Here is a 13,806-nt window from a genome sequence, read left to right as displayed (position 1 = left end):
TATATATAACCCGCACACTCCAGAGGGCAACCGTTGTGAATGACGTGCGGCTAGTTGCGATTGCATTTACAAATGTTCACTTGGCGGATTTTTCGGCTGATGAAAATAACTGCTTCGTAACTTTGTTTTACTTACATATCTATTATCGATGACTGTAATCTATATATTAATTTCGAATGAGGGTTAGTAATCCTAGCCGAATTCAATCAAGTTTAATGCCCCGTTTCCACCTGGCGTCCGACTCAATTGTGAACTGCCAGTGGGCGACAGTTCATTCATCACGATGCAAATTTAACAAATTCGATCGTCGTTCGATCAGCTGGACGGGACCTCTGGATTTGACCGTCGCGCCACTTGAATTTTGGCGCCGCTCCGCAAACCAACCAGCAGCATCCGCTGGAGAGGAATCCCGGAATTCAACATGGCGCCCGCTGGTGCTTGTTCGCACAAGTGTTGTTACGGCGCTGGTAGCGCTACTAGCGAACTACTCTAACTGCTGCTGCTGGCGCCGCCGCGCTGGTCTGTTTTTCTACCATCATTCACGAAGAAGTGTCGGTTTGTGTGTGTTCTAGTGATGCTGTTGGATCTAATTCGAATTACGAATGGAGATAGACGTCCAACCAGTGATATTATCATTGTGTGCGTGATTTTGTGCGGGGTTTTGGTGCGCACACGCCGCTATTTGAATTTAGTGGTGTCTCTGCTGTTGTGTGTGCCTGAGTGACGAGAATCACCGAACGATTCCAATCGACCTCGAAAACGAATAACGAACAACTAAATGACCCCCGCATAGGGCGCCTATCCCGTCAGGCCACCCCAACAAAACGTTTTCAGTGTCAACCAACACTCATGTGACTGACTACGGTTTGTTCGCCTGTTAGGCTGTGCCAGTGATCGGTGATCCCCTGAAATAGCGAAACTCAAGTCGAGCGTACAGTCTAACGGAAACGTTTAAGACGATGGATGACATTGTTCTGTGTACTGACCAACGTCGATATTGGCTTCGGACATGCTCGAACTCGGTTCAGGGTGACAGGCAATATCAGGAGGATGAGATCCTTTACGACATTGATGATAACTTCATCTACTACGGAGTGTTCGATGGCCATGGCGGGAGGCAGGCGTCCGACTTCGCTAAGGAGCATCTGGTGGCGAATATCAAGATGCAGGAGGGCATCCTTGATGAAAACCACCAACAGGTGATCGAAGCGATCAAGTCGGGTTTCGCCGACACTCAGAAGGCGATGGAATGCTCGGCCGATGATTGGCCAAAGACGAGCTCTGGCCATCGAAGCACTGCTGGAACGACGGTCAGCCTCGTACTAATCGATCGCCGAAGGTCTCGACTGTTTGTAGCACATCTGGGCGACTCCAGAGTACTGTTGGGCCGCTGCGTAAAAGCAAGCACGATGTCTCGATTAAGTAACGGAGTTAACGGCGCCACTGGTACGGGAGTTCGTTCTGATTGTGACAGTGATGATGGTGAACTCACCAAACGGGGGCTTGAAGAGGTTTGGTCCACAAGAGCCCTTACCGTTGACCATAAGCCGGAATGTGAACCGGAACGAGAACGTATATGGAGACACGGGGGCTCGATTATGGTGAAGTACAACGTTCCACGGGTTGTGTGGCGGCGAAAAAACCGAAATACCGAAGTCTTTGAGCAAGTGCCTTTTCTTGCCATCGCCCGGTCTTTAGGTGATCTTTGGAGCTATAATTATGATAGTGGAGAGTACATTGTGTCACCTGTGCCGGACGTGGAGTGTATTCCGATTGCGTCAGATCTACGTTGCCTGGTGCTCGGCTCTGATGGATTGTTCAACATGCTAAGCAATTCGGAAGTTGTGGAAAAAGTTCAGGAGGTAAGTTGTGAAACAGAAAAAGATAACAGTATTCGAATATACTCTTCTCGATCTGAATAATTATATTATTATTATTACATTTGAGGTGATTGTGACGTTGGTAAACAAAAGGGATAAAAAGGTAACTAGTAAAACGACCCTTTAAAAAAAAGTTTCAATTTAGAGTAAAACATATTTGGTCAAAAAAAGTTTTATGTGAGTTATTTTTTAATAAAAACTATCTAATCAATTTTAGTTGTGCTAGGTCACTGGTTGCGAATAATTTCTAGATAGTCCTGCGTTTCTGGATATGACGTTAAATCCCGTGGTAACCATATGAGCCTTTTCTTTGTAAAACGTTTTTTACTTGTCTTCGTGGTTTCAATATAGTTTAGTGATGACTTTTCACGTTACCTTTTCGACACCGAAATGGCAAAGGTCGGACAAGGTCAGTCTTGTTCATGACTAACTGATTTAGATAGGAATATCGGGTCGAAGTGAATGGAGACAAGATTATTGTAAATGAATAGAGAACTGGAAAAAGGTGTCCAAATTTGGAATATGAATGCAATTATGTCAATACTATACTGTGCTAACTGTTATAAATTCTGCCGGCTCAAAAAATGATTTTAGAAGAGGCATGTTAAGACGCTCACTTTTTTTTTGGGTTCAAGCGAGAATGACGTAACCAATCGCAAATTATTTTATTGGATTCATATTAGTGTGGGCTACATATTATTACATACGAATAAAAAGTCCGGCCAGCATTCCATATTGTAAGCGTGATATATTTTAAACTCTAGCTAGTACTAGAATTTAAAATTGTTTTAGAAATTCCTTGGGTTGTAAATACCAAAAAAAAACTACTGTGCACGAAAATGTTCAATGTTTTTTTGGCAGTGCATGCCAACAATTATTCTTCTTTACTTAATCACACCTGTCGTGTAATGTACGTCACTACTTTATGATCATATAAAATTTAGTTTTTGAATAGAATTTTTGAATCTTTTTTTATAGTAACCTCTGAACAGAAAATGTATGTGTAGTGTTCTCTTTTCTTGGGCAACACAATTGTTCATCCATTTAAATAATTCGGGTAAATTAATTTATTAGATTTTTATAACATTAAGGTTAGTACTCGTGATTTTAACCTTGACCAAGGACATATTTAGGGATGCATTGGCTATTGGCGTCCCAGCAACAATCTCTTTTATTCATCACCATTTGAGTCATTTGGACGGATTCATAAAACTCGCTAACCATAATAATTATACTTTCGTGCTAGAAAAAAAATTATAAACAAAAGTTAAATTCCTAGGGTACGCCAGACTAGTATAAAATAGGCTGTATGTGTTATAATACTATTTCATAAACTTAGTTTTATAGATTTTAAGTTTTTTTTTACTACTATTTAACTGTTTTGTTTATTTTCTGGACCGTCACCTAACAACCATCCCCTGGAAGACATACGAAGTAACCAGTGAACAGCAATAATAAAAAAAAATAGCTTATAGTTAGTCAGACCACTTGTTCACGCAATTATTCGAGACGATTTATCTTAAGTCATCCTGTTCGTAACACTCCAATTTTTATATCTATGCGCTTTTAGTGAAACCTTGTTAACCCATGACGCGCTGAACCAAAATATAGCAGTGATGTTGTGTGTGTTCATCATGCACGTAATTCAAGTTATCGTATCATTAGTGTGCACGGAGTGCTTTATATACGAAGATGCCATTATTCAGTTTTCTGTGTGATCTACTAAGTTGTTCTTTTCTTCGTGCAGCAAAAAACAATCTATGAAAGTAAATGTTGTTCTTCAAAGATAAAAAACTTAACATGGTCCATGCTATGGCCTATGCGACGCTATCGGTTAAATACTACACGTACAGCCTATGTTTTGATTAGGGATAGGCTACACAGCGGATTTTTGTCGATACCAGCCTTCAATTTCGAACAGAAACTGTTTAGTGACGAAATGAAATGCCATCTATTTGCACACCTTTGTATCTGGTTCATACATAATATGAAGTCAGCGGGGGCATGGTATCACGTGTAAGATTAAATATCATTTCTTCGCCATGTATTTCTTGTTTTGGGTGATGGTACGGAGCGCGTTTGCGAACATCTTCAAGGACAATTTGTTGCTTTTTAGAACCATTTTTATAATTGTTTAGCCTTCGTACGGTCTTTAGTAGGAACCATGATTTACATTTTTATAGATTATTTGCACAGAATGGCTATTCCGCTAAATACGAATTTGAAACATATTTATATGCAGTAAGTATAATTAATAGTAATTTAACATTAATTTTTGAGTGCTTACTCATGAGTTATTCGGATCCAACATTATTTGAAGATAGAAATAGAATGTAACTACGCGTGCTAATTAGACGAATCGAAGTGATAATATATATATATATATATATAAAGTGAGGCCAAAGTGGACCTACTAGTTGTGAAACGGTATGCTCATAGTTGAGGCAGCATTCGTATTCACTGGGAACCTACCTTCTTTTCTAATGGAAAACCAATTTTTTCTCATTTCTAGACTTATATCTTTACCTATTATACATTTCCTTTTGGCCCGCTTTGTATATGTATGGACGACAATGGCATATGACAATGTCAGCAATCTTGATAATTACTGCCCAACGGGGAAACTGTATGAGGAAAGACGCATTTTCATCTTCCTAAAGCTTGAAAGACTATCATGAGTACTTAAATTGCACGTCTCAGCTGTTAACCCGCCGGATTAGCTATATTTCCTAATTTTATCTAATGGAGAGTGACTAAACATGTGTTGGGGATATGATTTAAGAACAATCGTGCACTTGTATGATTATCATTAATGAGTAGAAACGCTGTCATAAACTCTAATTGTTAGTAAAACAAGATGTTTTTCGTGTTTTAGGTCTGGTACTTAGATTGTCAGGCATTACTTCGGTAATTATTAATTTGACCGACCTTGATGCTCATTGTTTTCCCTGTGGCATGAGTGCGTAACTTCACGTAGAACCCGCTTCTAAGGATAACTTTAGCCCCTTGCTGCGTCAGTCGTGAATACCCTTAACCACTAATTCCTGTGTTTGCCCACTGAACTTAGAGGCATCTGAAGTGGTGAAACCAGGCCTAAACCCCCTTTATTTCGTACTTATAGAATCCAGCCGTTAGAGCCAATGCTTGGCAGCAGTATCGTCAATAAAACTTTGAACATTTATTTTACTCGTCATGTCTATATCGCTGAAACATGAATTCATGTGAGGGGTCTCAAATTATACAGTAGAACACGAAAACCTACACGTCCAAATACTGAATTTTTTTTGCTCGAATTTATCACTAAACTTGCCTAATGACTAACAAATTCAACGGTCAAAATCCACAACCCACAAAATAGGCGAGGCAAAAGGAAGTCTTCCAATTGAAATGATTTGCTATGATAAAAGTGGAATCAGAGCGAACAATTGGGGGTGGCTTTACCTTTTGGTCTTAGTGCCTCTACATTAAGCTGGACAGTTTAGCCACGTAATACTATTATATTTTATCTAACACTCTATTGTTGGTCTAATACTCCACATTAGAATCCCATATTATCATATTAGTTTACACGTCCCGCACACCGTGAAGCAATGGTATGGTCAACTGTTGAGGGAAGCTGGGAGTATCAAACTGTTAAACGGCCAGATGAGGTTGCAAAATGGAACAGGGTAAAGTTAACCAAGCTAAAAATAGCCGTAAGAAACCAAACAACAATTTCGAGTCAGTATTGGACTGCTCGGTTATAGCAACATATGTAATCCTTAATGGTTATACACACTAATATACTTTCTTAGAAGTTCTGAATTATTTTGGAATAAAAATAGTTTCACTAACGGTAATTGAAAAAATTTTGACTTTTCGAAGATACTTCACCAGTGATTTGCGAGAACAAAAACAAGTGTGTACGCAAAATTCAATTCTAGTAATCATTTAGCGTCATAACAAATCACTTCTTCGGCCTATTTTGATCACATTGAACGACAAGCGTTGAGCGTTTTGTTGGAAATGTATTGCGTATCGGCTGCGCTTTTTATCAGATAAGTACCATTAAAAACGTGCCATAGTATGTAGATACAAATGCAAAAGCATTAGATAGTCCTGATATACATCTACATTATATATACATAAGTCCAGAGTGAGGCACATTTTTATAATACTTGAGTGACGGTTACCGATTTTATTAAAGTACGGTGATTATCAGGGTATTCCTTTTTAAAGCAAGATCGTCTTTTGCTAAATTATGCTAGTGCAGTGTAGGCTGTATCGAATAGTCAGAATTCGCAGCAAGTAGAACAATGAATGACACGTTAGGCGGTTCGTGCGAAGGCGCTGAAAGCTCAATCTAAGTAGAAGAGTCGTTTGCTTGTTTCAGCTTGTCAAAACTGATATTAAAAAGATCGGTACTAACCATAGCTTGGGTTTGTAGAAGTTCAACTTAATGTCTTACAAAATTTGATCGAACCATTCATTGCAGGGACTTATTATGCGACTTCAATAGCTCTAGTCATGTCTGTGCGTGAACACGTTGAGGACCCATACCTGGTCTATGAACACGCTAATTGCAAATTGATTCTGACGTAGCAGGAACACGTTATCCATTAACAAACATCGTAAAATGCTTGTTTTAGAAACGCAAACGACATATTAAAAACACCGGGGGCACTAATTGCGATTTGAGCCACCTATGGCTGCACACATTTGAAAACATATTTGTGTAATGTAAACATGTCAGGCTATAAAAAAAGCGTCTCCAACCTTTGAAGAAATAAAAACCTCAAAGACCTTAGGTGTACTAGTAATAGCATAGTGGCATGGTTTCAGCTACGAATTGTAAAAATAGATATAACTTAGCATGTATTGCTTGCAGTGTCATCTTGCAGGATGTGCTATACTGGGAGAGAACTGCGTTTGAAGTAAATGAACCGACCTAATAAGAAATATCATTTAGTAAGAAAAAAAACATACGATGAAATGCGTCAACCAATTCTGCTTGTCGCTATAAAAGGATCACTAATTTTTCAAAAACGATATGATATGATTGCTCTCACTGTTTATTTAGCAATATTCAGATTCGCTTTGTTTACTATTATATATAAAACACATGTTGAAGTATCATATACCAATATCACAAATATTATAATTACTGCACTTATGTTGTTATAAAATCGTTTGAAGGCAGTTTTTTTAATACGTAAAGTAGTTTACCCAAGTAGTAGTTTTTCACACATGATTTGTGGCAGATTTTGCACGAATCCTTTTACGGACTTTATTTATAGTGAGCGTTAAATTTCTGAGCGTTTATCATTGTAAGGAACTGGTGTCTATAGCCTGCAGTGCCGAAAATGGAACATTTCTGAAGTTGTGTTGCTCCCTTTAGATAGTCAAACTGGTTAAAACACACTAAGCGATTGTCTTCTTATATCGTTAATACTGAGTTTGTTTGTTTGTTTGTTTTTTTTTAACGACTACATGTGTTCTTATCGTGTGAATAAGTCTTCGTAATCACCTTTTCAGCAGAGTATCAAGGACCTGCTGCCACAAGAAAATCCTATCGGAATGGGTCCTTATTGAATTTATTTGACTTTTTTCAAAGGAACCTCTAAAATGGCATGGAAACGGCATATGCCATGATAACCATTTGTGAATACTAAGATTTGAACCAGCGATAAGCGCATGGTCATGATCACTATGGTAATGCGCTTAAATAAATGCTTATAAACCGGCCAAACAATTTTGCCTTATTTTGTTATATGACAGGGAGCGCATTTTGACAAAAAACATAGGTTTTAAAGCAAGAGATATATATATATATATATATATATATATATATATATATATATATATCTGTATAGTCGACATTTCGTCACGACAAGTATAAGCGTATATAAAATAAGAACTAAAGGCACTTTTGGTATAAGTATTGAGTTAATTTTTAAAATGACCTTTTTTAGAATAAGGCGGAGGAGAAGAATATGTTAAATAATAAAGGGAAACTCATGTACAGGTTTTTTTTACATTTGATTTCTAATTTAAGGACATATTACGCGTTTTTTACCCAAGCTGTACCTCTCAGTTTATTTCCTTCACCATCTTTGGTAAAATACATAGTAGATACACGAATCCGGCTTCATATTTTGTTATAAGCATAGGATACTAATCATCACAGCGAGAGGTAGGGAGAGGGGAAACATAACCTATTGTAGTATATAAATTATTTTTAAAAACCAAATTCAGATGTTTCCAACAATCATACATGTAGCATTTCTTACTACACCTGTTCCAATAGGCTTGCACTAAATCTGTCGACTCACATAAAATGTAACATTAAAATGATTTAAATTTAATTTTCTTCTCGTTCATGGTCATTAATGCTTTTACAGGTTGAAGAGTACTTATTACAAATAGAGCGATTCAATCTGAGGGCGGCGCGAGATCCTGCGCGCGAACTAGTCTCAATGGCCCTGGATCGGTGGCGTCGGACTCAATTACGCAGCGACAATATCTCCGTGCTAACAGTAGCTTTCCGCAGCCTGCTGCATGATATCAGCCCTGACAGAGAGGTCTCTGTGAAGGCAGATACCGAGGAGATAAGCGAATCGGCAGACTTCTCGCCGCCTTTGGTGAAGAGCAACCCGCTAAATCATGCAACACTCCCGTCAGATGAGGAGAATAATCTTTTGAGACTTCCGCTTAACCACCTTAACCAGGTAGAGTGCTTTCGCTTATGCCAAGGGCTGATTAGTGAAGCGGAAGTTAAGTTAGTCTTTAAAACTTTTTTTTAGCTGTGAACATCTTTGTTATGCCTAATTACATAAAGAAAAAAATATAGCAAAAGCCAACCAAGAAGTCGCACCAAATATAGCTATTGCTAGTGTATTAACCACAGGGTATTGTTTTTAAGCACTTTAGAGATAATCACTATGGGTTATTTCATCAATATTAATATTTTTATTTCTGCCGCTCGTGCTAGTATTACTTTATTCCTTCATTAGAAAATTATCTGTTTGGATAGCTAAATAGCGTGTAGACTGAATAGCACTTTTTCTAAAAAAAAAAAAGCTTTCTTTTTGAAGTACACAAGCTACGCAGCTTCTTTCTTAGGAATTTTGCTTTCTGCTGTGCTAACTAGCAGGCCTCAATAAGAAAGCATTTTTTATCGTTTTCAACGTTCTTCACGATAATCTCTTTATAGGTAGTTCAGTATCTAATAATTCAACATAAGTAATTAAAGTATAGTTATTAAGTAATCTCTTTCACCTGGGGACTACCATTTTCGTTAAATATGTTCCTCAAAATTATAGGCGGAATATTTGGAAAAGTTTAGTTTTATATAACTTAGCTGGGAATATTATATGCTGTATGGGCGAGGTCTAGTTATGTTTTTGCGTTTGAGCCTAAATCCAATTGGAATCGGCAGGGTGGCAGACCAGCGGTTATCTGACTGCTAAGCTGCCTTTTTTTCCTTAATATTTGTTCAAAGCAGTTTTGTAACATTCGCCACCTAAATTTTATCAAAGTCTGACCAGCCTGTATATTGAGGATTCCATCCTATGTTTAAGCACCCACGACCCGTAAAGTATGTAAGGCTAAACGTAGTAACATGTCCATCTGTAAGCTCTTCAGTGATGTCACGTAGGCAAGTGTTCTACCGCCCTGTTGTTTGATATTTGCTAAATCTGCAATAGACCTATGCGTTAGATCTTCTGGAATAAAACTAAGTACATACATTTTTTGAGTGAATTCCCTTGTAACTTCTTTAAGCTCCTCTTAAATAAAAATTGACTATGTAAGTAGCAACTAAGTAGATTCTTGAAAGAGTAAAAAAAGCGTATGAGGGAATGAATTGAATGTTGAAGCAAACCCATTTAAGCTAAAGTCCAAGTTTTCCAAGCAAAGTTTTTCGCGATTGTTGGTTATAGCGCTCGATTGACAATGTTGTAGTGATACTCTTATATAAATGAAATCCTGATTTGTTTCAATATAAATTTATTGGTATCTTGAATACAAATGTTTGTATAGTTGAGCACTGTTTTGTAACTGTAATTACATGTATGTTTGATTTTTCTATGTAATTTACACTAATTACATTCTAAAACTCTAAAACCATATTCTACATCATATATATTGGTATGTACCATAATAGCTAAGGAAAGCCTCCTATAGGAAGATTATTATATTTAAACGTTAATGGACGAGTCTTATTTCTCGTTAAATGTATACATTTTTCGACCTTTAGTTCAAATGAAAGTGTACACTACATTACTGTGTTAAAACGAAAGTATATATTTTTACGCTGAGTCGCACTTGATTACCTTTGTTATGCAATTGCGACTCAAAACAAATTAAGCGGATTATTTCATCTGTTGCAGAATCGAACCTGTGGCAGTAAACGGTCTCGAAGCGTGGACTCTGTCTGTGCTAAACAACCTCGTCTTCATCAAATGGATCTCCGAGGCGCTCGAGATCGCGCGTGCAAAAGGGCATCGAGTGTTAGCAGTGGAGCAGCTAGTCCTGCGGCACACGCGAGTACTACTAACAAACTATAGCGAAGCGTCGACTATAATGAAAATATCACCTTTACTAGTTATTGTTCGATAGTCCTTATACTCCTAAAGAACAGGAATACCGTTCTACGTTGACCTAACAACGACTGTTCCGCTCCAGAGAAAATCCATTTGACGTTGGCAGTACTAAGTTCAATCGAGGTCATTCTACATCGCTTAAAGCATTGGAACTGTATCGCTACGATGAAGCTGTTGCTGAACAAAAGAACAGTTAACTAGATAGCCAAATACAGTCCCCGACTTTTGGGCACCCGCTGACTGATGGCTGGATAAACATCATAAAATGTTTACATATCATTATTACTGTTACAACCCTCATGCAGACATGCTACGAACGGCATAAAACGAGACAAAAGCGCGTGGGTTTAGAAGTTAACGGTAAAGGAACGAACGGTTTCCTCATTTTGCCCGAGTTTTAGGAATTGTATTTATCTTTATTTTACTACGCATGCACAAAAACAAAGCAAGGTAAGGCAAAATCTAACAACTGGTCACGACAGTTAGCTACTCGTCATTGCATCCATCAGAAGTTGGCATTATTATTTCGACAGTCGTTGTGATATCATAAATATGTTAATACGTCACTGCGGCTGTTAATTGCACTGTATATTGTATAGCATTTTTTGACGAGTATTACTGACATTGACCATTTTCCATATTGCCGTTATTATCATTACGATTCTCATAGCTGTACACGATTTTATCTACCGCCGCCTTTTGATGATCAGTAGCTAAATTGAATGTTGACCCTGTGTATACCACATAAGCGGCAATGTTACAACAGAAAGAGCAACGTAAACAATGGAGATAGAAAAACGCCGTCTGTAACCGTCCATCCCATGATCTAATACGTTAATCTTAATTCTATAAAAATGCTGCCAGTTTTCGTCCTGTAATTATAATCATTTTTAATGTGTCATGGGAAGCCGTCATTTACTCATCTGCTTAATGCTTTCAAATATAGAGATAAACTGTTACCTGATTACTGGCCATCTGTGGCCAGTGGTAACAAGCATGATGCGTCCGCAATGACGACGAGATCACAAAAAAAATGTCAGATGAATTATTGCTGTTAAATAAAACAAACACAGACAAACATTTACTGTAATGAAATGACGTAATTGTGGGGACGACGGTTAACGGCCACACTGAAGCAAAGGAAACGTATCTCAACACAACGGGCACCAAGTGGCAAAGTACCAGATTAATAATTCCTTGTAATCATAATAATAATTATTATTGTTATAACTATTACTGTTGTTGTGAAATGCATGCTACAACGGCGGAATACAGATGAAAGCATCGCCCTCTTCCCAAAAACAGCTGTATAGGTGCTTTTGTATAATGTGTAGATAGATCGTAAGGTATACTAGTTTAGGTGTCAAGCAAGCCGTAACAATGACTGTTTCATAAGTATTTTTTTTAATACCTTTGTTGAAGCTGTCTAAGGAAGAAAAAGGATGTTGGTACTGCAAGGTCCCTGCTACTGAACTGCTGTTTAAACACGAAATCAATGAGTATCGAGAACGTCTTTGAAGGCGTTATTCGATGAGCATCTAGTTCGGTCTGAAAAAGCTGAGGTATGAAAAATTGCACTGTCTATGTACACAGCCTAATCGCAGCCGTTCAGATGGCACCAAATCTGTAAATTACCTTCAAATGTACTTTTGTATACAGCAGAAAGAGGGCGAATGGCATGTGTAGCTTACAGGAAATGTGTAGTTTACGATTTAAGTTTGAAGTGAAGATCAACGATGTCAAATGTACCTTTATGCAAGCCTTTTTCTCACTATCACTAATTTCGAAATAAATTCTATTAAACTGCGATAAGGCGGAAGGTTAGTATGCGTTAAGGAACACAAATCCTTGCTATCACAGAGCGTAAATTTTTGCGATATGATTTCACATCCTTTTTTGTTGATGTATTTATACGCTAAACAGTAGTGACTGAAATGATTGTCCTAGCCAAACCAATTAGGTGAAATAGCTAAGTTAGTTTTTCGATTTAATGTAGTATTAATATTACCCACATCCGAACTTACGGTGCGCATAGGATTGACGCACTCAGTTTCCTACCGGCTCATTTAATTAGTGCAGCTGTTTGCCTTTTCGCTACCAGGTGGCTTACATATTTAATCTATTTCCCAATGAGTCTGCAAGTTCTTCTTGTTACATTAGAGCCATTTACTCATTAGCAAGATGAGAGAGACTATTGTAAAGCGATCGTCTGGCACTTCTGAGAAACTGGGAACCGCCATCGCTTTTTAACCCAATATTGTACTTCATTTGAAGTTTACTATCTCGCGCTCTGTGTCTCTTATCGACTCTCACTTTAATCTGTTTTAGCGAGAATCTAGAAGATTGCTATTGTACTATACGAGGTTTTGATGCAGGCTGTTGATTTGTATTCAGTACGCCTGTTTTCTGTTCTGTGCTGTTTGCAACGTGCATGGCTCAAGAGACAGCAACTTGCAGCAATAACGAAATAACCGAAAATAAAACACTGATGTTAGCGCGTGACAAAAACATCCCAGAGTCTAGAAACCAACACAAATTATTGCATTGTATAGTTATATTGCATCTATGACACTGAAAAAAGTATATATATATATATACATAGGGGAAAAAACGCTCTAACAGCTACCAGTGTTCTCATAGTAGTTACTTGTGTGGGCCTTAATATCAACAACAGTATCATCAGTATAAACGATTCCAATGATCATGACACACAATATTTAATGGCAAAATGCACAAAACAGATGGATTCACTGTTAGGAGAATTAACTTGCTATAGGCTGTCGCAGTGAACGCCGAGCTATCAAACATGTTGGGCGAATAAAATGAGGAGATCTGAATTAGAAATCTCTTAGCCCCTTCCTTTCTTCGAATTTGGAAAAGATTGTTATTGACTAATTGACTTCATGGCGTTAATAAGACGAGGTTAATGATGTGTGAAGTTAGTTGACTGTTCGCATCGTTCTGCCGATACACCAATACCTGGAATCTATGTAAGATAAATAGACAGATGCATGTTGTGTAGAAAACAAAATTCCAGCTGTTACTCTCTGATGGTGAATAGACACTTCTTAGTGAAGGTTTGTTGGTATTTTTTTGATGACTCATTAAAATAACCGAGCACGCGACTACGGTAAAGTTCAGTCGCGGTCAACCATTCTCAATGTACACTACCGTATGGAATTATTATTACATTCATGATATTTGATAATTATACATATTTGTATATGCAGTTATGGAAGCCGTCATTCTAGAACTGCCGGCAGTTGTTGCAGTATAGCAAAATGGTCATTTACTATTATTATTATTAAAAAAGTATTTTGTAATAATAAAATAGCAGGTATATA

General features: G+C 37.7%; 1 protein-coding gene across 1 annotated transcript; it reads left to right on the top strand.

Moving 5' to 3' along the window:
- The first annotated feature begins 419 nt into the window (after window positions 1–419).
- Pp2C1 (protein phosphatase 2C) lies at window positions 420–13,538 on the top strand. The gene is made up of 3 exons (XM_022853678.2): window positions 420–1,862; window positions 8,261–8,587; window positions 10,250–13,538. Exons 1-3 carry the CDS (start codon window positions 960–962, stop codon window positions 10,424–10,426), a joined length of 1,407 nt encoding a protein of 468 aa, XP_022709413.1. The 5' UTR covers window positions 420–959; the 3' UTR covers window positions 10,427–13,538.
- The last annotated feature ends 268 nt before the right edge of the window (window positions 13,539–13,806 follow it).

This window comes from Varroa jacobsoni, unplaced genomic scaffold, assembly GCF_002532875.2.
Source record: "Varroa jacobsoni isolate VJ856 unplaced genomic scaffold, vjacob_1.0 contig01958, whole genome shotgun sequence".
Taxonomy (NCBI): domain Eukaryota; kingdom Metazoa; phylum Arthropoda; class Arachnida; order Mesostigmata; family Varroidae; genus Varroa; species Varroa jacobsoni.
The sequence above is the reverse complement of the archived record's forward strand: the minus strand, read 5'-3'. Positions and strand labels throughout refer to the sequence as shown.

Bases quoted from the DNA above. Each gene is read 5' to 3' on its own strand.
- Pp2C1 (XM_022853678.2), top strand. From the start codon at position 960: ATGGATGACATTGTTCTGTGTACTGACCAACGTCGATATTGGCTTCGG. The intron at 1,863-8,260 runs GTAAGTTGTGAA...ATGCTTTTACAG, and splicing joins TTGTGGAAAAAGTTCAGGAG to GTTGAAGAGTACTTATTACA. The intron at 8,588-10,249 runs GTAGAGTGCTTT...CATCTGTTGCAG, and splicing joins CGCTTAACCACCTTAACCAG to AATCGAACCTGTGGCAGTAA.